Below are 26,999 nucleotides of genomic sequence, written 5' to 3' on the forward strand. Positions count from 1 at the left end.
TCACCAGCTGTTGGAGCCGTTTGGCAAAGAGCACATCACAAACACTCTCAAGAAAGAGGCATGGAAGCAATCAATTTCCAAATGGGATCATTTAAGCCACTTAAACAATTGCACAATTAGCCTTACATTAATATTTCTTCTTCATATTGTTTATGGAAAACTAATGAAATTGAATTATTAATGTAGTCTCCCGGTGTAGGGTATAGGTCTAGTGTATTAGCCTATTTGCAACATGTGCTAGCCTAGCTGAATAAATTGACCTCTTTTGCCAATGATTGACGCTCGATGCAATTGCTCGAATCCGTAGCAGCATATTTCCATGATTTATTAGACCTATGTTAGATTTAACCGACTTCACGTTTGAGGCATGGCGTGTGTGTTTTATTATATACATATTCCCATTAATGTAACGTTTGGCAGAACTATGAGCCTAAGCCAAGGTTGATGAACGTTGAAATCCATCTGTATTTATTCATATCAAATATATAGCCTACCAAAATACATTTCTAGTCATAACTTATAAGATAGGCAAACGTTTTAGATATCAAGGCAGAATAAAATGTCTCAAATTGAACTCTCACCACTCCAAAGCGTTGGATAAATATCTAGGCGTGTTTTAAAGGTTAAGTTGGTTAATGTTCCTTGCTCTGGCTGGCGGTGACATTCTTTATGAACATTTTTAGGTTCGACAAATTAAATCCATGACATGAAACAAATAGTGAGGGGGGTTGAGGGAGTGTTTGACAGACATGTTAAAAAGTATTCAAACACGGTGTTTCTAATATAATTATACGAACCTTAATTCGATTTTATCAGGCATATTTATCACAGGTTAGTTATACCTTGACTCTCCTTTGTCTCAACAGAACACGTTTTGTTGTTTTATGATGAAATATACCAAATCATAATCTTTGTTTGTAATTACATTCTGGCATTATATATATGAAATGATGTCACCGTGTCATTTTGCTGTACAGTTTGGCTAAACATGAGGTTGTCATTAATGATCAATGTCATGAATTAATCTATTGATAAATTGGAAAGTGAGCTGTTGACTCGAGCAATGATTGTAGGACCAAATCAATTTGTCCATTTCTACTTCCGGGAGAAAACGCCACTTACCAGACCTTGAATAACCCCAAAACAACAACTAATCAGATATTAGATTGCTTATAAAATATAGCCTTGATAAAATAATATAGAGGACTAAAAGTATATGCCTACAGCCAAAGTCTTATGCTCATTTCAAAAGTTTACTTTGTGTATCAAACGAGTGCATTGCTCTTTGGTTGAACTCGAAGGTGAGGATGGTGATGAAGAAGACGATTAGCCTACATGTATTCCATTTGCAATAAAAATCGATGTGGGCCCTGTATTTGTCATGCGTGGGTTTTGAAAGATATAACGTAGTCACGTTATTAAATGAAATACCTTTATTTACACGTATATAAAAGTAGATCCCCCTCTAGCGCCGACTTAAGATGTTTGAACAGTTTGACAAAAGGTTCGTTTAGCTAACACATGGGGAGGGGAACAAAAACCGATCCAGAAATAAGAGAACCAATCCACAAATGAATATCTGCAATATACATTTTCACTAAAGAGAGTAAGTAGCCTAACAAGGTTTCCACCGGTTTCGTATGAAATAAACGTAAGTAAGTAATGCACAACGTCTGTTTAATACACCTAGCAAATTAACAGGCACACGACCCAAATTGGCAACCGACTCACTCTTCAATAATATTTGTTTATCAAAAATGAAGGGTTTGCAAGGATACATTACGCCTTCGTAAATTGATTTAGGCCTACCTCTTACTTTGACTCCGAATTTGATATCATTCGGCCTTTAGGTCAAAACCTTATGATTAGACATTTTTAAATACATGTTCATCTCATGAACCTTCATTGTTCCCCCCCTGATTATCTCTGAAATTATAGGGAATAAACCTTGAGCTCTTGCTAATCTATAGTTTTTGTACAGAATCTTTGTCATCTGAAGGAAATAAAAAAATGAGTGAAAGAAAAATATCTTCAAATCAAGATACTTTAAAAAATAGAATTCAAAATATTCGTTTTTACATGTCTACGTCTGCTGATTCTTATGTTGTGCCTTTGTAAAAAAAGTGAATGAAAGTCAACTGGTCTTTGTAAAGAGAAAGAGAAAGAAAGAATAACTGTTATGAAATACCTTTGGCTCTGCTCTAATTATTCAACTCAATTTGGAATGCCATTTCAGTTTACAGACCAATACATTGGTTTGTTATGCATGTTTTTTTCTCTCCATTGTATCCTGACAACATGGCCTAATAATCAAAATAATAGTAATTTTATGATTTCTTAAGTCTGAGTAAAAGTGACATTGCCATAAGACTTGGTGCCAGCAACTAGTATCTGTAAAACGATCGTGTCCTTTCTGATGTAGCCCACGCTAAAGATTTTTATGGTAAACAAAAATATAAATATATAAGTTAAATACATAGAGAAAAATAAATAGGCCTAAGTTATAAATAAATAACTTCAGTATGGTAAAAACCTGTCCACTTTAGAGAGTTGGAAATTTAGTCATGAAGTTCATTGTTTGATGCCAGCTTCTTTTGTCACCAGTTTGAATCGTTTTTTTCTCTCTCGTTTAGAGTCCCAGACTGCCAGGTATGGCATATATCCGGAGAGGCCGTCTCACCGCTGCTGTGTTGGCCGGGGAAGCACACCGGAGAGAAGAGGGAGTGGGGGTGGTTCACTACCCCCCTGCAGACCGTGGAGAAGAATCCGCGGAACGAGAGGTCGTTGCAGAGCGGGAGGAGGCGCCGAGGGTCCTCTGTATAGGTAGAGCGCCGCTCCGGGGTCCAGGTTGGACATCAGGCTTTGAGGGTAGAAATAGGGCGACGGAAACATTCTCTGAAGAGCAGAGTAATTTCCAGCCTCCGCTAACAGTTCCAGTCCAACCGCTGTCTGCCTCTTCCACTTTGTTCTATTCGGACAAGAAACAGTAGATATTAGTAAGGGAACTCTTATCGTAAAGTTCTAAATAAGTTTGAAAAGTACAATTCAAATCTTTTTATTATAGGATTCGGATCATAAAGTTTAGAATTCAATCACATCTGCATGCGTAAAAAAAAACATATTTGGGGAAAACCCGTTGAAAATGCATGCACAAATAAGATACGTGGTTCAATTTCAACGAAATTAAATTGTTCTTACTGGATGTAGGCCTTCCTTGTTAGTAAAAACGTTAACAAAACATGTAGCATATTCTCTTACCACAAGATACATTTTCTTTTCCATTGTGGGGTTTGAAATTCACATTTTAATTTCAGTCATTAAAGTTCAGTAAATTGGAAACATCTGTATTCAATGGGTGAATTTTCGGTTTGGGATTGTATTGGTGTCATCATGGCGTCGGAAATGTGTTTTCCACTATTTTTCAAATAAAGATTCAAAGTCTGGCTACTCTCAGTGACGGACTTCGGTTATTCTGTTAAATGCTTCCCCCGTCACGCGTATTCACGCGGAAGGGTAATCTGTCAGATTTAGATTGTCAACTGAAAAGCACTCCTCTATTAGGTAAATTATTTATAATTATAATAATTGAGTAAATGTAGTAGCGTGGGTGAATTATTGATATGGCATACATGCGACGATAGATTATTAATGCACCAAAGTGTTGTGTTTTTATATTTATTAATGCCGTTTTGCTGTCTGAATGTCAAAGCTTCATTAGGAAACCATTTGTTTTTTCCCCTCCAAAAATGATTAAAAACAACAAATATTTCTACCGTCTTCCGTTCCGTATTTGAATCACATTGTTCAAAGTTTTAATGCAGTGCCCAATTGCCAATATTTTAAGACTTTTTTTCTGTTATAATTTTCTCCTTTATCGTGAAGAAATCGATGCAGTTTGTGCAAGTTTTGAGAAATAAAATCGATCTATGTGACCTGGCTGCATATGTGACAAATACATTTGTCTGACTGACATGAGAAAATCATTCTGTCTATAGGTGAAGAGTTGACAGGTGCACGCGCGCACACATATTCTATTTTGGCATGAGCTCACTGCATTCATCCATTAAGCCTGTATCCCACTATCAAAATACTTATCGTCCTTTTAAATAGGTTATAATTCGTGTAATTAAACTAAAGGCAACCAAGTGTGGCAGTGCTTACCTCCTGTTCTGGTACCAGGTTTTGACCTGTGTGTCTGTGAGGTTGAGGGAAGCAGCCAGCTCCATTCGGTCTTGCACGCTCAGGTACTTCTGCCGTTCGAAGCTGCGCTCGAGCTGGGCCAGCTGGTGGTCGGTGAAGGCTGTTCGCGCCTTCCTGGGTTTCTTCAGCCGAATGTGATGCGGACTGTCCCTACTGCTCGAGATCTCTCGGCCTCCTTCCTCTTTCACTGCTCACAAGAATAGGACAAATATTTAACAGGGAGTCACTCTGAGACCACGGGTTCTTTCGTCTGTAAACTATACACAATTACAAACTGGCAGGTTCAAGCCCTGAATGCTGATTGGCCGACAGCTGTGGAATATCTGATCGTATACCACTGGTATGACAAAACATGTATTTTTACTGCTCTAATTATGTTGGTAACCACTTTATAATAGCAATAAGGTACCTCGGACTTGTGATATATGGCCAATATACCACGGCTAAGGGCTGTGTACAGGCACTCCGCATTGCGTCGTGTTAAGAACAACCCTTAGCCATGGTATATTGGCCATATACCACACCTCCTCGGGCCTTATTTCTTAAACATGAAACACTCAACAACAATAAAATACATATATTTCAAATGTTCATAAAGCCTATCAAATTGATGGGTAAGAACATTAAACCAACTTTGTCTCAGCATTTCGTATTATTCTGTAAGTAAATGCAAACACTCCATTTAGAATGATTTGTTACTTTTGGTATGGTTACATAAGACAGATGGTTTTAAGGCAAATTAAAGTAGGGTGGATGGGTGGGCATATAGGTTGCGAGTTCGAATCTCATCACAGACAAATAACATTTGAGCTAATAAGCAACTTTTCAACTAATGACTACTTTTTAGCTACTTTCCGACTACTTATCATGTTAGCTAACCCTAACCCTCCCCTTAACCCCTAGCCTAGCTAACTTTAGCGAGCTAGCTAGCTAACGTTCGTGAGCTAGCTAAAATTCCTAATATATCCAATGTTTTGCATATTCGTAACATATTGTACGTTTTGAAAATTCTGACAATATTGTATATTTAGCAAATTCGGAACATATAACATGAATTTTAATTCGTAACATATCATACGAAATGCGTGCTGGATATTAACAAATTAATACCAACCATACGAAACGTAACATAGGAAACGTAACACACCATACTAAATGGAGTGTCTATGATTTAAGTACAGAATAATGCGAAATAGGCAGCAGGTAGCCTAGTTGTTAGAGCGTTGGACTAGTAACCGAAAGGTTGTAAGATCGAATCCCGAGCTGACAAGGTCAAAATCTGTTCCTAGGCTGTCATTGAAAATAATAATTTGTTCTTAACTGACTTGCCTAGTTTAAAAAAGGTTTTAAAAAATGCCCTGAGACCAGGTTGATTAAACAGGCACTTAGGCCTATAAACCCATGACAGACTGGGATTTCATCAAAATATAGGCCTAGCTACATTTACAAATGGACATATTTCAAAGTTTAACGTTTTTCAACATTCATATAGCCTAGTTTTGGTGATCCAATGTTGGAGGACTTTAGGACACTCCATTGCGCCTAGAGATTTTATGAAGATGTAGCCTATCTAAAAAATGTATGTCCCTTATTGTTTGCACATTTTAAAACATTGTTTCTGCAATGTGTGTAAGATTCCCATTTGTTATATTCTTTACTTTGCTGTTGTGTTGGGTCTTGAACTGTAATAAACCATGTTCAGTTCATTCTCCCCCATCCCACGCTTCTCTCCAAAAAGAGGCTACACGACGTGAGAGCTCTTGCTAGCTGAATAGTTGAGTCGTCTCTCAAGAACCACAATAATCCGGCTAATTGAGCCACAAGGGAAGGGAGTCTTTCAACCGCGACCGGAGAAACTTCACAGGGCTGCGGTTAAGAGCGAAATAAAGAGCCGGCCGGCCTCGCGCGTTACAAATCTGATTAGCACTGGGACAAATTGCATCAAATCCCCAAAATATTAGGAGGCGGATTCGCTGAAATCAAAGCAGCGTACTAGTCCCTACAAGGTTTATGGAGCAGAATTGACTGCATTGATATCAATGAGAATCTGACACACACACACACACACACACACACACACACACACACACACACACACACACACACACACTGTATCCAAAGTAGAATGATGTGTTATTCATGTTCATGTTTCTTTTTGTAAACTGGGGTGAAGTCATTGACCTGCAGGAAAACGTTAAACTCTTGCTATAAAAGATGGATGTAATAACATTGTTCACTATAGTATAAATAACACGTGGGCTTAAATAATATGACTAATATTAACCAATAGTCTAATGAATAATAACAATAAGAATAAGAATTTGAATACTAATAATATATCCTTATTATAATCTGTTTTTGTCACGGCAATCTGCCATTTTCTTAAGGGGTGGATATATGTTGTGTTTTGGTTGTATAAGTTAATCAGATAAATATTTATGCTTTGCTTTGTCTTGGCCAGGTCGCAGTTGTAAATGAGAACTTGTTCTCAACTGGCCTACCTGGTTAAATAAAGAACAAATGTATTGTATGTATTGACTAATTCCTGCAAGAAGGAATTGACCTCGCCTATCAACGGATGACTTAGTTGTATCCAGGAAGGAATTGTCCTCGCCTATCAACGGATGACTTAGTTGTATCCAGGTGCTGCATCATTCAACTGACAATCGAGGTGACATGTATGTTGTGGCTGACATGATTGGAAACCGCCAGATCTTTGATGGCATTTATCTGGAGGCGACCCTGTCATATTTTCCCCAGCTTTTCTCTTGCCTCCCTGACATCAACAGATGCTTTTAAGACGTCTGCTAATGCAAGCAAATGCGTTTGAAAGGAAAAACGGGTTGACACCAAATCATTGGAGAATATCAACAGTGTGGACGTAATACTTAAAGAAAAGGCTAGTGTATTATTTTTCAATTAACCTATATAAACTGTAACTATAGCCGATAGAGCTCCTGTTGTCCAAGATAATATTGTTGGTAAACTTTCACCAAGCGATTAATCTCTATAGGGTTTACAGTCCATAAGTGTACATATCATATTCCATATCATTTTATATTTGATTAGATACATATTAGATGGGATTCATTTTGTGCAAGCATAGATACAATACTTTCTCCCTAGTCTTCCGAGTCAAAATGTAAAACCTTTAAAACTTCTAGAGTTAAAATCAGTGATATAGCAAATCAACTGCTACTGCAGGCTAGCCTAATATCTGCATGAAGCTAACACACAAATGCAGAACAGCAGGCCTACAAAAATTCAATTTGAAATTATGTGATAAATAGACCTAAGTGTAATTTATTTTAAAACATTATGTTTGTTTACATCAGTCTTTTACCTTTGTATTCGCTGTCTGACGACGAGTTGCTATGGATTTTGTCCATGAAGTCCTCTGCGAGCTTGGAGGCAAGTCGCCCTGTTTCTTGAGTTGGCAGGCCATTACTGGAGTATGGGGCGCAGGCGGCCAGCGGTTTGCAGTCAGCTAGAATATCTCTGATCAGAAAGGAAGAGGTGACGGTCCGCGGCTGTGACCCGGCGGAGATCTGTCCTTGTTGGAGATGAAGCGGCAGCCCGATAGCGTGACCTTGCCTCTGCGATGCCTCATCCACACACTCCCTCCTCGGCGACCGGGGAGAGGAGCAGCCGCTCTCTAGGTCTGACCTCGGGCTGAACTCCAACGGTGACCGGCACTCTCCCACCAAGCTGTCCCCTTTCGACATGACCGGACTTCCAGGTCTGTGGGAAAGTAAAGAGTCGATCCCAAAGCTGGACCCATTGGTGGATGCCTCCATTGTTTACCGGCGCAACTGAGTTCTTCGAGGCCTCAACTCAAACTATCATTGGTATTCGAGGCAAGTTCAGGTTGAGCGGCGATTGCTGAGATGAGACTGCCTCAATTTATCCAGCTGGAAAATCCAAAGATGTTACGGAAATCACAAATATTCATCCACGATGTTTTCTCCTTTTCTTGATTGAATTTTATAGCTGGCAAAATGGCAAAATCTCCAGGTTATCGATGTTACATCAACCCTGCATCCAACTATTTTGTCCTAAGTACAGCACTCTTCATAAAATCGATGCAGCTTGGTGCTATTCTCTGTTGGGAAGTTTGATTGATTTTTCTGGATCCAATTTTTTACAACATGTTTTAGAAATGAAAACTCGTCGGTAAGATTTCTCAGTTATTTCTCAATTTATTTCAAATATTGACAAAAAACTGCATTGATTAGAGGCAGTGGAGCGGCATTAGCGCAGGGTAAATAGGCTGGCGATTCAGCACCACGTTTCAGCACCACGGACAGAGACAGCAGCGAGTGTTGCAGGTAGAATTCAAGACCTGGAAATGACGCAGCGCGAGGACACAATTGCTGAAATGTTAGTCACTTAAAAAGTGGTTCGCTTGTGTGACCCGTGCGGCGCTCGATGGCAGAGGAAGGTAAAGGCATCCTGAGCCAGCATAGAGATGTAACAAGAGACTCGAAACCGGTGGGCAGCTGCAGTCGAGAAGACGTGCACAGAGGTAACGCGGGTTAAATAGACATAACTGTGAACGAAAGCACAGAGATGAAACTTGAGGAAAACTCAGGAGCTAGGTTTTTAAGGACGCCCCGTTCACGTGAGTCCCCAGTGACAAGACTTCATTGGTTGAGGGGACTTTTTGGGTGCTGACGGGCTTGTGGAGAGGAAAGTGGACCCCCCACATTCTCACTCATCCCTCCTCCTCGCTCCCGTTCTTTGATTAAAAGAGACATTGAATTCACCAGGATACTCAGATCCAACTGTTTACAGAATTTTTTCCCACTATTTGCTTTCATTACATCATTGATGAGGCTTATAATGAATGGGGTTAGTATGTGGAGCTGGTAGGACTTTTCTCTCGCATCTCGTTCAGTCAAAACTTAACAGGCTTTTTTTTTTAAACATTATGGACAATTTTTTACCTTTGCATTTATTGAGTCAGAATTTAGGTTAATTGTTTTTCCATCTATGTTAGAGTTGTTTTATAAATATCAAAATAGTTTTCTAAAAAAATATTAAGGGTGTATTTGATCACTTTTTTTCTGATTCAAAATTAATTCCGAAACAATTTGTATATTATTATTATTATTATTATTATCAGCAGCATCAGTATCAGCATCAGCATCAGTATCATCTTCATAATGTTGTTGTTGTTTTGTTACTGGTATGAGAAATGCATATCATTATAATATTTCTTCCTATAGCCTAGATTTAACGTAGCCTGCATTCATTTCTAATGCGTTGAGGACACAGCCAGTGCTGTGAACTCATTGTTAAAAAAAAGTATTATGACACAAATAATATTTTTATTTTATCGGACAACAAATGTTTTGTTGTTGCATAGGCATATGCACCGAGAGCAAGAATTTCATATATGCATAATTATTAGGCCACAAAATACTACTCCATACACTTCTTTTCTGGGGGTGAACAAAGCTCCAGCATCGAATAGTCAACGTTTAGCTCATAATAAGTAGCCTATCTAATAGTAATACAATGCTAATGAGGAATAATAGTCCGAACAGCATGTGCTGAAAGGATGGCGTGACGCAAACTTTAATGTGCATGAAATGCCATTGTCTCCACTTTCGTTTTTTTCCTCCAAAACAGTTAGCCCCACATGACTCCCCGACAGGCCCTAATAATCGAACCCCCCATGTGACCGACAGATTGGAGGCGAGCGTTGGTCTCGACACCGGCAGGTTAGTGAATCCGCTCCCCGCTTCCATAGTGTCCTATCGCGGCTGCAAGCTGTCACATTAAGGCGGGGACAGAGATGGAAAAGAGTAGCCTACATACTCATCCTAACGTTGTCTTTCTTTCCAATTTAGTCTACTTGGGCTCCGGAGGTGGGTTATGGAGATTTCATTTGAACAACTCCTGTTCCTTGCCATTTAAAAAATAAATAAACTAAATAGCTTTCTATCTATTTCACAACTCAAATCTGGCCTGAGTTTACAATTATCAGATTAACAATTACATGGCTAAAATATAAGGTACATAATATATAATAGTAACAACTGTATGCAAAATAATTCAAGTGGAAACACATTGCTTTGGGTTTGTCTTTTGTAAAATAGTTGTCCTGATTACCTTTGCACATTTATATTTCTGAGCTACCCTTGCAAGAGTAATCTAAAGTAATTTTCTGTACACTTTCCCACTTTATCGAACAATTCCACCAGGGAATGAGACCAGACTGTAGACTTGCTTATGGTGTGCTGATCTCTTTGTATGTTCCACTGCTACCACTTGTCTCTTGCAAGTGTATGGATGGTCAGGTGTACACTTTGTGTGTGTGTGTGTGTGTGTGTGTGTGTGTGTGTGTGTGTGTGTGTGTGTGTGTGTGTGTGTGTGTGTGTGTGTGTGTGTGTGTGTGTGTGTGTGTGTGTGTGTGTGTGTGTGTGTGTGTGAAGGTGAGAGATGTAATGCAGTGTAATGACTTGGCTGGTCAAAGGAAGCAGAGATTTTCTGTGTGTTAATGTTTGAGAGATCTAAAGCATACAATCACTTTCTATCACATTTCTGTCTTAAAGGGTAATACCACTCAAAACAATATTTTGGTATTTGTTTCATTAGTCTGCTGTTGATACAGTCCCATAATGTTTTGCATGTCAGAAATCAAGTTTTCAAGATATAGTACTTTCAACATACAGAAACTGTCACATTATGATGCATTTTGTAAATATGACATAATGGATGAAACCAAATGTATTTTTATTTTATGTCTTGCACACACATTTTGGGTGTTAGTCAGTTTTTTATAGTCCAAGGGTGGTGTCACAGTTGTAAGTATTGGTCAATATACTCTGTCAATTTTCAAAACTGATTAGGTTTATGTAACTAATAATTGTGTATCTGAATAATATGTGCATAACAAATGGTTTCCTCACACTGTAGAAAGTGCAGCTGAAATGAAGAATATTTATATCTAGACTAGCAACGTGGTCTCATGACAATTCGTATTATGTACGTAAATATGTGACAGTCCATTTAGTATGATATATTACGTTACATTAGGTTATATGAATGGAATAGCAGTTGTACAATATCATACAAATTATAGGATGTATAGTATCATACCTCTTACCCTGTCGTGCAATAGCATACAAATTGGATGACCTAACTTTATATCTTTCTCTGAGACCAGGTTGCTTGTTAAGCATAACAACAAAGGAGAATTACTGGGAGAATTTAATTTGGCGGTTAAGGGAACTAATGACAAAGGTTAGGATAATCAACAAACGTAAAAGGTTAGGAAAACTAAAAGAACAAAGGTTAGGAGAATTTACATAGCAGGTTAAGTGAATTGGGTTAAGTTTAGAATAACAGTTAGGGGAAGAGTTAGCTAATATATGACTCAAACACTCAACCTTTGGATTGCTAGATGGTCAAGGATTACACCCATCCATCCTCCCTGACCAACCTTCCTACTTTAGTTTCTTTATAAAGTAAACTAGTAGGTATCATAGGTCTTGGAGTTTCTCAGAAATACATAAAGTATGTTTCATATGGCTCTGAGGCCAGGTTGTCACTTATGTTAATATTTTCTTTCTGGACACTGACTAATTTCTGCTGCTAGAAATCCCTTTCCAGGCCTCACATGTGGCGCAGTGGTCTAAGGCACTGCATCGCAGTGTGCCACTAGAGATCCTGGTTCGAGATCCTGGTTCGGCCACGACTGGGAGTCCCATGGGGCGATGCACAATTGGCCTAGCGTCGTCTGGGTTAGGGCAGGGTTTGGCCGTCAGGGATGTCCTTGTCCCATCACGGTGATCACGCTCTAGCGACTCCTGTGGCGGTCCGGGTGCATGCACACTGACACCGTCGACAGGGGTACGGCGTTTCCTCCTACACATTGGTGTGGCTGGCTTCCGGGTTAAGCAGACATTGTGTCAAGAAGCAGTGCGGCTTGGATGGGTTGTGTTTCGAGGATGCACGGCTCTCGACCTTCGCCTCTCCCGAGTCCGTACAGGAGTTGCAGCGATGGGACAAGACTGTAACTACCAATTGGATACCACGAAATTGGGGAGAAAAATGGGTAAAATAAAAAAATAAAAAAAAACAATAAAAAGAAATCCCTGTCCACTGTGAGTAATAACACCTACAAGGGCTCCCATTCACTCTGGGCAATGTGTGAAAACAATATGGTGATTTGTATTTATTCATTCGATTGGATGTGTGTTAAATATATATCTAGATTTGTTTTGTAAAATACGTGTCGTCTTTGGATAAACTTTGGCATCTCTATCGTTTTGGGACATTGAGTATAACATGGCTTTCGATAGGAGATATGTAAAAAAAGATGACTTCACACAGACAGCATAAACAGCATAAAAAACATCAGGATTGGCACATCCAGACCAGTCAGGGATGCAAATGATGCACCTTAAAAAGCCATCAGGTATGGGACTTGACAGACAATAATGAGAATCGCTGAATCTTTTATAAGGTTAACACTCAAATTTTCCAGTCAGCTGTCACACAAGAAACAATTTAGCACAAGCATGCCGGGGAAATAAACCTTCATCATCTCATTAAAGTTGACAGGGCCCAGGACCGGCAGCTCTCAGCGCCAGGCAGCGCCACCTCATTTTGTGTTGGTAATTTGCAGCAGAGACAGACCTCTCTCCACCAGAAAGAGAGAGGCAGAGAGAGGGGAGGTAGAAATTATGAGGAAAGCAATAGCGAAGGGGAATGGCAGAGGCTCTTGGAGTGAGTGCAGAAGAAAGGGGAGGAAGGATGGAAGGAGGTAGGGAAGGTGGGAATATGGCTAGCTCACCAGGAGTCTGATTCTCCTTTAATTGGAAGCATTGGGCATTGTCAACTGAAGATTCTCAGCCACTCATGACAGGTAGAGCCGTCAGAATGATAACCCACTTGTCAGTGCAAAAGACCAATAAAAACAAACCACTTTTGATTTAATTGGAGAGGCCTAGTCTGTGTGTGTGTGTCAGAGAGAGTGAGTGACTGAGTGGATCGCTGGAGGGCAGGGGTAAGGGGTGCATGTGTGTGTGTGTGCGTGTATGTGTGTACAGTTTGGTGTCTGTAAAATAAATCATCACTCTAGCCTTCAGTAGCACTCCCTTCATCACCTCGCTGCCCCTCTCTCATCCTTGGCCAGGCAGGAGCCAGGGAAGAGCGAGGGGAGAGCCAGGGGAGAGCCAGGGGAGAACGAGGTGAGAGCCAGGGGATTAGCCAGGGGAGAGCCACGACCAGTAGCGGTGCGTGGGTGAGGATGTAGTTTTGAGGTTTTGATGTTGGTGTGCTGTGCCTTTTTTTCTCCACACATAGTGTTGTGTTCCTTCCAAACAACTCAACTGTAGTTTCATCTGTCCACAGAATATTTTGCCAGTAGCGCTGTGGAACATCCAGGTGCACTTTTGCAAACTTCGGATGTGCAGCAATGGTTTTTTTGGACAGCAGTGGCTTCTTCCGTGTTGTCCTCCCATGAACACCATTCTTGTTTAGTGTTTTACGTATAGTAGACTCGTCAACAGAGATGTTAGAATGTTCCAGAGATTTCTCTAAGTCTTTAGCTGACAGTCTAGGATTCTTCTTAACCTCATTGAGCATTCTGCGCTGTGCTTTTGCAGTCATCTTTGCAGGACGGCCACTCCTAGGGAGAGTAGCAACAGTGCTGAACTTTCTCCATTTATAGACACTTTGTCTTACCATGGAGTGATGAACATCAAGGCTTTTAGAGATACTTTTGTAAACCTTTCCAGCTTTATGCAAGTCAACAATTCTTAATCTTACGTCTTCTGAGATCTCTTTAGTTCAAGGCATGGTTCACATCAGGCAGTGCTTCTTGTGAATAGCAAACTCAAATTTTGTGACTGTTTTTATAGGGCAAGGCAGCTCTAACCAACACCTCTAATCTGGTCTCATTGATTCGACTCCAGGTTAGCTGACTCCTGACTCCAATTAGCTTTTGGAGAAGTCATTAGCCTTGGGGTTCAACCTACACTTTGAATGTTTAAATGATGTATTCAATATAGACAAGAAAAATGCAATCATTTGTGTGTTATTGGTTTAAGCACACTATGTTTGTCTGTTGTTGTGACTTAGATGAAGATCAGTTCAAATTTGATGACTAATTTATGCAGAAATCCAGGTAATTCCAAAGGGTTAACATACTTTTTCTTGCCACTGTATGTGTTGTGATAATTGTGTTGTTTGCTCTATAACTTGTTAGTTCATATGCCTTGCCACTGTGATATACAGTATATGCCTAAGACTGAGACAATAAGAAGACACAGTGGCAGAATAAATTCAACTACACCTGTTTCATCATTAAACCGGAGAGCAACATCTTTCCGGTGAAGTCCACAAAACATATTGTATGTAACAAATAGTTACATGACCTACAGCATGACCAATCAAGTTAATGTTTCAGACATTTTCAGACTACTTAAGAACTATTGATTTAGAAGCACAGAGAGTTACCGCAAGTTGCAAAAGAAAACAGGCGCTGCCTCCACTATTCCAGCAGGGGAGAGCCAGGGGAGAGCCAGGGGAGAGCCAGGGGAGAGCCAGGGGAGAACCAGGGGAGAGCCAGGGGAGAACCAGGGGAGAGCCAGGGGAGAGCCAAGGGAGAACCAGGGGAGAGCCAGGGGAGAGCCAGGGGAGAACCAGGGGAGAACCAGGGGAGGGCCAGGGGAGAGCCAGGGGAGAGCCAGGGGAGAGCCAGGGGAGAACCAGGTGGTCAGTAGCCGCTGGCCTCCCAGAGCATCAGAGTTAAAGTAGGAGAGACAGGAGAGACAGGGTTTGATTCAGTCCCAGAGGACTCCTGGCCCGGGGTTGTGCCATCAGAGCAGAACTCCATGAGTGGTTCCTTTCTACCATAGTTCCATATCAACACTCCTATCTCATGAGGCCACGGAAAGGCTGATGACAAAATAGTGTGTACAGTATATCTATAGTGTAGTATAGTCTATGTGAGGTCACTTGATAGAGTGAGTGAGATGAATAAATGTAAATGTGCAGTATGTGCCTGTGGATTACCTTCTGATATGGACTTCCATCTGTGATTCTGAGTACATTCTTATTAGTTGTGTTTGTGGGAGTCTGTGTATATGTTAATTTAACATACATTTAATTCAGTGGGCCAATCTTGGCATACTGTCTTAATCAAATAGTCAATGTACTGTATGTCTCATGACTGAGGGCCCATCCTTGTTCCAGAACACAGACCCTCCCGCTCTGTATGCACAGTGTGCCTCTACAAGCCAGTGGTTTATTATTCTTGACAGAGTTCAATGAACACATCTGGTCCGAGGCAGCGAGGAGATGGAGAGAAGTTGCCAACAGGGAAGAGAGGAGCGAGAGAATGGAGGCCAATGGATGAGTGTCTGGAGAAGCAGAGGACGAGGTGCTCCAACCATCCATCATATCCAGCCCCTGGTAAAAGAAAGCCAACTCCCCTAAACCAACCCTGACCCTCTTCTCCATGACCCCCGATCCACAGTCATGAGGCCAAGGTCTGAGCCAGGCACTGTCACAGAGCCCATTATCACACTTGGCGCTGGAACTGAGGAACTCCGGCTTTTACTTTGAGGAAAAGTCATCAGTTGGCTGGCTTTTGTGTGTTTTTGCTCTTTTCTTTAAATGGACTGCAGCAGTTTTGATTATATTTCAGTCAAAATAAAATACATTGTTGAGATAGTTCACTATCTTCAGCCTCAAAGAATGGTGTTGGAATATGGGGAACGATCATTTAATAGGGGACATTATTGCATACAATTTTTACAATTCATCTAACACCAATGAGTACCTCTCCTGTAATGAGTTATCCCACATTAGAGTGGAAATGAAAGCTGATGGGATGTGGGGTTAAAGACTGAGAGAAAGTATATTTTTCTTCTGTAAGGTGCCATAGTTCAATGCTAGTGTGTTGTTCTGAGTGATGGTGGGTCGGTGCGGTGGGCTCAGGTTGGGCCGAGGGTCCCTTCCAGCTGCCAAAGGGAGACACACACAAGCTGGTGGACAGTCCCCAGGACTCCAGGGGGTAGAGAACCAGTGTTGCCCCCTTACCCGTTTCACTCCATGTGTGGGGTTAGGGTTAGGAAAGCTACGATGGTGTCAATGAATCACTGCATTCGTGTCAGCAGACAGGACATGTTCTACTCACAAGACTAATTACTTCTGTGTCCACTGTCCAGCTAGTTGGGTGAATGGATATGTTGGAAGTCTGTACAGTATGTTGAATGTAATACCCTTGTTAGATGGATAACATTGGCTTAATGTCAACACAGTACTGTAGTCTTCATTCTCAAGTTCAACATCTTACTTTTAGATTGTTCTAGTCTTGACAGAATGGTTGATCCCAATCTTATTGTAGGCCACAGTCTTGCTCTTTGACACACACACACACACACACACACACACACACACACACACACACACACACACACACACACACACACACACACACACACACACACACACACAGGGAGTTCCAGCATCCATCTCCCAGCCTTTCTCTCTGGCTCATAATGTGGCCAATATGCAGGTAATATGTGGGGTCGCAACATCTCAATTATCACACCTCCTATCTGTGGTTAGACTGGGCTCCCAATCCTCCAGTCAGAACCAACCCCCTCTCACACCCCACCCTCGCCTCACCCGCCGTGACTTTTATTGCTTCATTAGTAGGCTCCACATGCTCCAGTGCACACCCACGCTCCACAAGCCCACAAACCCTAACAAGTCTGGGCAGACGTGGGGATGATGAGCAGACCCTAGGCCACCGCTCCACACCGTGCCATCCAGGCCCACATCGGCTTCCTACTCCTGGGATAGAGATGATGGGAGTAGTGGGGCGCATGGAGCTCATTAACCGAGCGGTAGAACAGTCTATATAAGTCAGTACATACAGTGCCTTGCGAAAGTATTCGGCCCCCTTGAACTTTGCGACCTTTTGCCACATTTCAGGCTTCAAACATAAAGATATAAAACTGTATTTTTTTGTGAAGAATCAACAACAAGTGGGACACAATCATGAAGTGGAACGACATTTATTGGATATTTCAAACTTTTTTAACAAATCAAAAACTGAAAAATTGGGCGTGCAAAATTATTCAGCCCCCTTAAGTTAATACTTTGTAGCGCCACCTTTTGCTGCGATTACAGCTGTAAGTCGCTTGGGGTATGTCTCTATCAGTTTTGCACATCGAGAGACTGACATTTTTTCCCATTCCTCCTTGCAAAACAGCTCGAGCTCAGTGAGGTTGGATGGAGAGCATTTGTGAACAGCAGTTTTCAGTTCTTTCCACAGATTCTCGATTGGATTCAGGTCTGGACTTTGACTTGGCCATTCTAACACCTGGATATGTTTATTTTTTAACCATTCCATTGTAGATTTTGCTTTATGTTTTGGATCATTGTCTTGTTGGAAGACAAATCTCCGTCCCAGTCTCAGGTCTTTTGCAGACTCCATCAGGTTTTCTTCCAGAATGGTCCTGTATTTGGCTCCAAACCATCTTCCCATCAATTTTAACCATCTTCCCTGTCCCTGCTGAAGAAAAGCAGGCCCAAACCATGATGCTGCCACCACCATGTTTGACAGTGGGGATGGTGTGTTCAGCTGTGTTGCTTTTACGCCAAACATAACGTTCTGCATTGTTGCCAAAAAGTTCAATTTTGGTTTCATCTGACCAGAGCACCTTCTTCCACATGTTTGGTGTGTCTCCCAGGTGGCTTGTGGCAAACTTTAAACAACACTTTTTATGAATATCTTTAAGAAATGGCTTTCTTCTTGCCACTCTTCCATAAAGTCCAGATTTGTGCAATATACAACTGATTGTTGTCCTATGGACAGAGTCTCCCACCTCAGCTGTAGATCTCTGCAGTTCATCCAGAGTGATCATGGGCCTCTTGGCTGCATCTCTGATCAGTCTTCTCCTTGTATGAGCTGAAAGTTTAGAGGGACGGCCAGGTCTTGGTAGATTTGCAGTGGTCTGATACTCCTTCCATTTCAATATTATCGCTTGCACAGTGCTCCTTGGGATGTTTAAAGTTTGGGAAATCTTTTTGTATCCAAATCCGGCTTTAAACTTCTTCACAACAGTATCTCAGACCTGCCTGGTGTGTTCCTTGTTCTTCATGATGCTCTCTGCGCTTTTGACGGACCTCTGAGACTATCACAGTGCAGGTGCATTTATACGGAGACTTGATTACACACAGGTGGATTGTATTTATCATCATTAGTCATTTAGGTCAACATTGGATCATTCAGAGATCCTCACTGAACTTCTGGAGAGAGTTTGCTGCACTGAAAGTAAAGGGGCTGAATAATTTTGCACGCCCAATTTTTCAGTTTTTGATTTGTTAAAAAAGTTTGAAATATCCAATAAATGTCGTTCCACTTCATGATTGTGTCCCACTTGTTGTTGATTCTTCACAAAAAAATACAGTTTTATATCTTTATGTTTGAAGCCTGAAATGTGGCAAAAGGTCGCAAAGTTCAAGGGGGCCGAATACTTTCGCAAGGCACTGTATGTACTGTAAGTCATTTATAAACAGTACTCAGGCTACACTTTACACATGAGTAGAGCTCGATGGATTACTTTGCAATACATTCATGTTTTACGTTGCTACATACATTGCATTGTAGGAGCTGTTTTGGCCGGTGTTCGTGTCATTTTGTGTGTTATGTATACACTGAGTGTACAAACCATTACGAACACCTTCATAATATTGAGTTGCAGCACCCCCCTTTGCCCTCAGAACAGCCTTAATTCATCACAAATGGAAATACTGGGACCTGAAACTGGTGCTGGTTCGAGAAGATCATTGGTACTGCTGCTGCTTCCTGCTTCTCCTCCTCCTTCATAGACAACTCAACATGAAGGATTCACATCTTCATATCATGCTCTTCTTTTAAATACATCAGTAGTGCTCATGACATTTAGGCCCCACTCTGTTGTGTTGCCCAAAAAACGAACATTTCAAAGCGACTCTGATTTGTAAAAGTGGGCCAACAGTATCTTGCCTTAAGTTGTTGAAGCGTCATTTTGTTTACTTTTTCATTTGAGTTGAATTCGTTACAAATTTTTGTCCAGGCATTCTTCTTCTTGTTTTCTGTTGATCAATCACGCTGTTTGTTCTCGATAATTGGGTGGTTTGACACAATTCACATCAAAAGGGCTAGCTTCAAGAAGTCACTGAAATTCTTTGAACATTTAGTTTTTACCTCTGTCCATTGTTTGGTTTAGGTGACTTGTTCCAATTCCACACAATGCTTATGTATTAGTGTCCCATCCCTGGTTTTGAATGCATCCTCAGGTCAGCACATCGTTAATCTAATCAGGCTTCACACTCTCTAGTCTAGAACCGTGTTTCCCAACCCTGGTCCCCCAGTACCCCCACCAGTACACATTTTCATTGTAGCCCTGGTCAAACACACCTCATTCAACTCATTGAGGATTTGATGATTAGTTGACAAGTTGAATCAGGTGTGATTGTCCAGGGTTACAATACAATGTGTAATGTTGGGGGTACTGGAGGACCGGAGTTGGGAAACACTGGTCTAGAACAAATTAATCTGAAACTAAGCAACGTCTCAGAAAGACAAATCAGGATAAATTTGAGTAGAATTAGCCTAGTCCTGATTTAAATTCAACTCTACCTGTGAAACTGCCCATCAGTGTAAATTGTATGTCAAGGATTATTTAAACTTTTTTGTACACTAGAGGGAACTATATGCTGGGGTCATGGGTCACTGGTCACATGTGTATATAAGTAGTACAGGTGACCAGGAAGGGGTAGTTCAGGTGACCAGGAAGGGGTAGTACAGGTGACCATGAAGGGTTAGTACAGGTGACCAGGAAGGGTTAGCACAGGTGACCAGGAAGGGGTAGTACAGGTGACCAGGAAAGGTTAGTACAGGTGACCAGGAAGGGTTAGCACAGGTGACCAGGAAGGGGTAGTACAGGTGACCAGGAAGGGGCAGTAAAGGTGACCAGGAAGGGTTAGGACAGGTGACCAGGAAGGGTTAGCACAGGTGACCAGGAATAGGTAGTACAGGTGACCAGGAAGGGTTAGCACAGGTGACCAGGAAGGGGTAGTACAGTTGACCAGGAAGAGGTAATACAGGTGACCAGGAAGGGTTAGCACAGGTGACCAGGAAGAGGTAGTACAGGTGACCAGGAAGGGGTAGTACAGGTGACCAGGAAGGGGTAGTACAGGTGACCAGGAAGGGTTAGCACAGGTGACCAGGAAGAGGTAGTACAGGTGACCAGGAAGAGGTAATACAGGTGACCAGGAAGGGTTAGCACAGGTGACCAGGAAGAGGTAGTACAGGTGACCAGGCAGGGTTAGCACAGGTGACCAGGAAGGGTTAGCACAGGTGACCAGGAAGAGGTAGTACAGGTGACCAGGAAAGGTTAGCACAGGTGACCAGGAAGAGGTAGTACAGGTGACCAGGAAGGGTTAGTACAGGTGACCAGGAAGGGGTAGTACAGGTGACCAGGAAGGGGTAGTACAGGTGACCAGGAAAGGTTAGGACAGGTGACCAGGAAGGGGTAGTACAGGTGACCAGGAAGGGTTAGCACAGGTGACCAGGAAAGGTTAGAACAGGTGACCAGGAAGGGGTAGTACAGGTGACCATGAAGGGTTAGCACAGGTGACCAGGAAAGGTTAGGACAGGTGACCAGGAAGGGTTAGCACAGGTGACCAGGAAGGGGTAGTACAGGTGACCATGAAGGGTTAGCACAGGTGACCAGGAAGGGGTAGTACAGGTGACCAGGAAGGGGTAGTACAGGTGACCAGGAAATGTTAGGACAGGTGACCAGGAAGGGGTAGTACAGGTGACCAGGAAGGGGTAGTACAGGTGACCAGGAATGGTTAGCACAGGTGACCAGGAAGGGGTAGTACAGGTGACCAGGAAGGGGTAGTACAGGTGACCAGGAAGGGTTAGCACAGGTGACCAGGAAGGGGTAGTACAGGTGACCAGGAAGGGTTAGCACAGGTGACCAGGAAGGGGTAGTACAGGTGACCAGGAAGGGTTAGCACAGGTGACCAGGAAGGGGTAGTACAGGTGACCAGGAAAGGGCATACAGTTCTTACCGTAATCACAGAACATTCTCATAGATTTGACCTCTACACCTTTTATATGCTAATATTTGTATTGGAATTAAACTAGTTGTATCTTTTGTATGCGCAATATATTCAAACTTCACCCGAAAATAGTTACATCTGGAAAGCAATTTCTGTGGATGTGTTATGGACGTCTCTCTCCTGTGCCAGAGGCTTTTTATAGGCAATCGCTTTTTATATAAAAATCGCCTACCTGCACTGAGCAGGTACATGTATGCCATGCGTGTTCGTATGTGTGCACACATGTACCTGTGTGCTTGTGTTGGGGGTGTAATAAGACCCCAGAAAATGCCCATTAGGATTGACCTTGGCACTTCTGGTCGGTGTTTGATGGATGGGGTACAGGGCCAAACAAGCCCCTGGGGAGACATGATCTTATCTTTTATTGTACAAACACCTCCCTCCTTCTGACCCCTTCCCCCTGTCCCCACTCACTCACACTGCATTGCTCTACACGCATCACAGGCAGAATAAATCTGTGTCTGACACACCGAGCAGAGAGAGCGAGAGAGAGGAAGGTGGAAAGGTGGGAGGCCGGAGGGAATACGGTGAGATTGGAGGGAGGTGTATTGGAGAGAGATGGAGGATGGGAGGGAGAGAGAGAGTAAGAGGGAGGGAGGGAGAGAGAGAGAAAGTAGGAGGGAGGGAGGGAGAGAGAGGAAGAGGGAGGGAGAGAGAGAGAGAGAGAAAGGAGGAGGGAGGGAGAGAGAGAGAGGAAGAGGGAGGGAGCAAGAGAGAGAGAGAGGAAGAGGGAGGGAGCAAGAGAGAGAGAGAGAGAGGAAGAGGGAGGGAGCAAGAGAGAGAGAGAGAGGAAGGAAGAGGGAGGGAGGGAGAGAGAGAGGAAGGCGGAAAGGAGGGAGGCCGGAGGGAATACGGTGAGATTGGAGGGAGGGGTCTTGGAGAGAGATGGAGGATGGGAGGGAGAGAGAGAGTAAGAGGGAGGGAGGGAGAGAGAGAGAGAGAAAGGAGGAGGGAGGGAGGGAGAGAGAGGAAGAGGGAGGGAGAGAGAGAGAGAGAAAGGAGGAGGGAGGGAGAGAGAGAGAGAGAGAGAGAGGAAGAGGGAGGGAGAGAGAGAGAGAGAGAAAGGAGGAGGGAGGGAGGGAGAGAGTAAGAGGGAGGGAGAGAGAGAGAGAAAGAGCGAGGGAGAGAGGGAGAGAGAGAGAGCAAGAGGGAGGGAGAGAGAGAGAGAAAGAGGGAGGGAGGGAGAGAGAGAGAGCAAGAGGGAGGGAGGGAGAGAGAGAGAGAGGAAGAGGGAGGAAGAGAGAGAGCAAGAGGGAGGGAGAGAGAGAGAGAGGAAGAGGGAGGGAGAGAGAGGAAGAGCGAGGGAGAGAGAGAGTAAGAGGGAGGGAGGGAGAGAGAGAGAAAGAGCGAGGGAGGGAGGGAGAGAGAGAGAGAAAGAGCGTGGGAGGGAGGTTAGAGAAGAAGACAGAAGGAGAAAAAACACACATGAAAACCCAATATCTCACTGAGGTGTCATTAGCTACATAAGTCAGCTGTGGTTTTCCAGTGTAAATGTCTGCAAGGCACAATGAGTGTAAAAGGGAAACTGAGGAAATTGGCTGGGTGGGGAGGGAGGGATGGAGGGGAAGGAGGGAGAGGGGGATCTGTGCTGGAGCAGCTATGATGATGAGCCTGAGATGAAAGACATTCGCTCTTAGTGGTGTGTATGGGTTTGTTCTCTCACCTACCTGTCTCCCCCGCCTCACACACACACACACACACACACACACACACACACACACACACACACACACACACACACACACACACACACACACACACACACACACACACACACACACAGCTATGTCTTACTATACTTGTGACTTTTCGGGGACCAACAATGGGCTCCTGAGTGGTGCAGCGGTCTAAGGTACTGCATCTCAGTGCAAGAGGCGTCACTACAGTCCCTGGTTTGAATCCAGTCTGTATCACATCCAGCTGTAATTGGGAGTCCCAAAGGACGGTGCACAATTGGCCCAGCATCGTCCGGGTTTGGCCGGTGTAGGCCGTCATTGTAAATAAACATTTGTTCTTAACTGACTTGCCTAGTAAATAAAAATAAATGAAATAAATTCCCATTCAAAATCCTATTTTCCCTAACCCCTCACCCTAAACCTAACCTTAACTGCTAACCCTCAACCTAACCACTAACCCCTAACCCTAACCCTAACTTTAAACCTAAACCCTGAGCCTAAAATACACTTTTTAGAGGTGAGGATCGGCAAAATGTCCTCACTTCTCTGAATTTTAGTTGGTTTACAATTCTTATGAGGACTTTTGGTACTCATAAGCAGGGTTGGGGAGTAACGAATACCGTTACATGTAAGGGATTACCAAAAAACGGTAACTGTAATCCTTTACGTATCGTTGTAATCAGATTACAGGTACTTTTGAAAAACTAGATGATTACTTCGAGGATTACTTTTAAATTCAGAAAGGATGTTGGCGAAAACAACTTTGACACTTCTCTGTTTTCTCAATGACATTCCAATCAGCATTGAAAAAAGGCCCAAGTTCAAGTTTGTTCCACCTGAGCCAGTCTGACCACAAGTCAGAGAACACTATGATGATACACCAAATGTGTTTGATGAATCGTGGCAAAAGAGCAGGAAAAGGCTTTTCAAAGATTATCCAACGAATAAACTCTTGGAGGTAAGGATGACAGCAGTGGTGTAGTCTACGGCGATACAGATATCACTTATTATTGATATCTACATAGCGTATTGATGTGAATCACACTGCTGCTCTCTTATTTAGCTATTTGCGCCTTACGGACTGTTGTTGTTGTGAATGGCTGTTCCCAAATCATTGTTTTTTAAACTAGTGGACAGCCAGTGAAAAATGCGATCTTTCAACAGCTGCACAGTGCAGATCCCAGCCTATGGAATAAAAGTAAGGCTTTTACTGCTCAATCTAATTCATGCTGATAAAAAAATGAAATCCATAGGCCTAATGGACACATGCTCAAACTCACACACTTTTGATAAGCTTAAAGGGGCAATCTGTAGTTGCTACATCCATTTTTGGATTTATAAATGATATATATATGTATATGCATTGATTCTTGAAGAGTATAACTTAAAAATGCCTCATGAGCTTAGTTCAACTGTCATACTCCATGAGAACCCAAAATACAGTGTAAGCTTGTTTACTTCAATGTTTGTTAACATTCTAAATGTAAACAAACACAGTAGTGCTCAAAGCATGCCATTCCATGAGCGCAGCATTTATTTTTCAACTCGAATCAATGAGCCCAATCAGTCCTCCATGACAACAAAATCATAAACAACAGAGCAGGGCTGGTTAAAAAGTCCTTAGTTTTGGGGTCATGCTCAGGTAAAATACTTTGGCTGATCTATACTTCCATATTTCCAAGTCTTATTCTTGAAGATAAAGGTGTATAACATGTATTGGAGTGACTGGAATTCTGATAGACTTAGATTTTTAATGGTCAAATATAATTGAATCGTATGTATGTAGCAGAAAGCGGTGGATTAGAAGAAGCCTACATAACCAACCCATAAAGTACAATGTAACATCCTTATATGGCCAGCTATGTACATTTTAGCATTCATTTATTCTGCAATAGAGGTCGTTCAATTGGTAACATACTTTTAAAGTCTTCTTCTAATGCCTCTTAAGTGGAAAGTAAAAGTTTGGGTAATTCAAAAGTTACGTTACCGATTACTATTTTGGACAGGTAACTAGTAACTGTAACGGATTACATTTAGAAAGTAACTTACCCAACCCTGCTCATAAGTATAGTAAAATGTGTCCACACACACACACACACACACACACACACACACACACACACACACACACACACACACACACACACACACACACACACACACACACACACACACACACACACACCGTCTTGTATTCCACTGGTCCCAGCTGGGGGACCCACCAAACACAGAGGCATGAGGCAACCTCCACTCCAGGATGGAAAGTTTCTCCCCTGTCTGGAAGCTCTATCCACAGGGAGGACTTCACACACTTCTGACTCTTTGAGTTACACTTTCAATTTTAGAATACATTAGCTGTACGGGGTCATAGGTCTAAAGTAAGTGTTCTACTTGAGGTATTGATAGCTTCAAACACTCACTGTTGACTTTTCAGCTAAACAATTGAATATCAATGAATCTACAAACATATCATTCTTAATGTCAGTCAACAACCTGAAACCAAACCTGTGGATGGAAATAAAACTGCACTCTGAAACCAAACCTCTAGATGGAAATAAAACTGTTCACTCTGAAACCAAACCTCTAGATGGAAATAAAACTGTTCACTTTGAAACCAAACCTCTAGATGGGAAGAAAACTGTTCACTCTGAAACCAAACCTCTAGAGGGGAAGAAAACTGTTCACTCTGAAACCAAACCTCTAGATGGGAATAAAACTGTTCACTCTGAAACCAAACCTCTAGAGGGGAAGAAAACTGTTCACTCTGAAACCAAACCTCTAGATGGGAATACAACTGTTCACTCTGAAACCAAACCTCTAGATGGGAATACAACTGTTCACTCTGAAACCAAACCTCTAGATGGAAATACAACTGTTCACTCTGAAACCAAACCTCTAGAGGGGAAGAAAACTGTTCACTCTGAAACCAAACCTCTAGAGGGGAAGAAAACTGTGCACTCTGAAACCAAACCTCTGGATGGAAAGAAAACTGTTCACTCTGAAACCAAACCTCTAGAGGGGAAGAAAACTGTTCACTCTGAAACCAAACCTCTAGATGGGAAGAAAACTGTTCACTCTGAAAACAAACCTCTAGATGGGAATACAACTGTTCACTCTGAAACCAAACCTCTAGATGGGAATACAACTGTTCACTCTGAAACCAAACCTCTAGATGGAAATAAAACTGTTCACTCTGAAACCAAACCTCTAGATGGGAATACAACTGTTCACTCTGAAACCAAACCTCTAGATGGGAATACAACTGTTCACTCTGAAACCAAACCTCTAGATGGAAATAAAACTGTTCACTCTGAAACCAAACCTCTAGACGGGAAGAAAACTGTGCACTCTGAAACCAAACCTCTAGATGGGAAGAAAACTGTTCACTCTGAAACCAAACCTCTAGATGGGAATAAAACTGTTCACTCTGAAACCAAACCTCTAGATGGGAATACAACTGTTCACTCTGAAACCAAACCTCTAGATGGGAATAAAACTGTTCACTCTGAAACCAAACCTCTAGATGGGAATACAACTGTGCACTCTGAAACCAAACCTCTGGATGGAAAGAAAACTGTTCACTCTGAAACCAAACCTCTAGATGGGAAGAAAACTGTTCACTCTGAAACCAAACCTCTAGATGGGAATACAACTGTTCACTCTGAAACCAAACCTCTAGATGGGAATACAACTGTTCACTCTGAAACCAAACCTCTAGATGGAAATAAAACTGTTCACTCTGAAACCAAACCTCTAGATGGGAATACAACTGTTCACTCTGAAACCAAACCTCTAGATGGGAATACAACAGTTCACTCTGAAACCAAACCTCTAGATGTAAATAAAACTGTTCACTCTGAAACCAAACCTCTAGACGGGAAGAAAACTGTGCACTCTGAAACCAAACCTCTAGATGGGAAGAAAACTGTTCACTCTGAAACCAAACCTCTAGATGGGAATAAAACTGTTCACTCTGAA

General features: G+C 42.2%; 1 protein-coding gene across 1 annotated transcript; it reads right to left on the reverse strand.

Annotated features, from left to right (window-relative positions):
• Window positions 1-8,189, reverse strand: LOC139388527 (barH-like 1 homeobox protein). Its single transcript, XM_071135233.1, has 4 exons — window positions 7,544-8,189; window positions 4,162-4,387; window positions 2,681-2,968; window positions 1-7 (listed from the first exon to the last, which is right to left on the reverse strand). Exons 1-4 carry the CDS (start codon window positions 7,995-7,997, stop codon window positions 1-3), a joined length of 975 nt encoding a protein of 324 aa, XP_070991334.1. The 5' UTR covers window positions 7,998-8,189.
• Between the last annotated feature and the right edge of the window lie 18,810 nt (window positions 8,190-26,999).

The sequence above is a fragment of the Oncorhynchus clarkii genome, chromosome 29 (genome assembly GCF_045791955.1).
Source record: "Oncorhynchus clarkii lewisi isolate Uvic-CL-2024 chromosome 29, UVic_Ocla_1.0, whole genome shotgun sequence".
Classification (NCBI taxonomy): domain Eukaryota; kingdom Metazoa; phylum Chordata; class Actinopteri; order Salmoniformes; family Salmonidae; genus Oncorhynchus; species Oncorhynchus clarkii.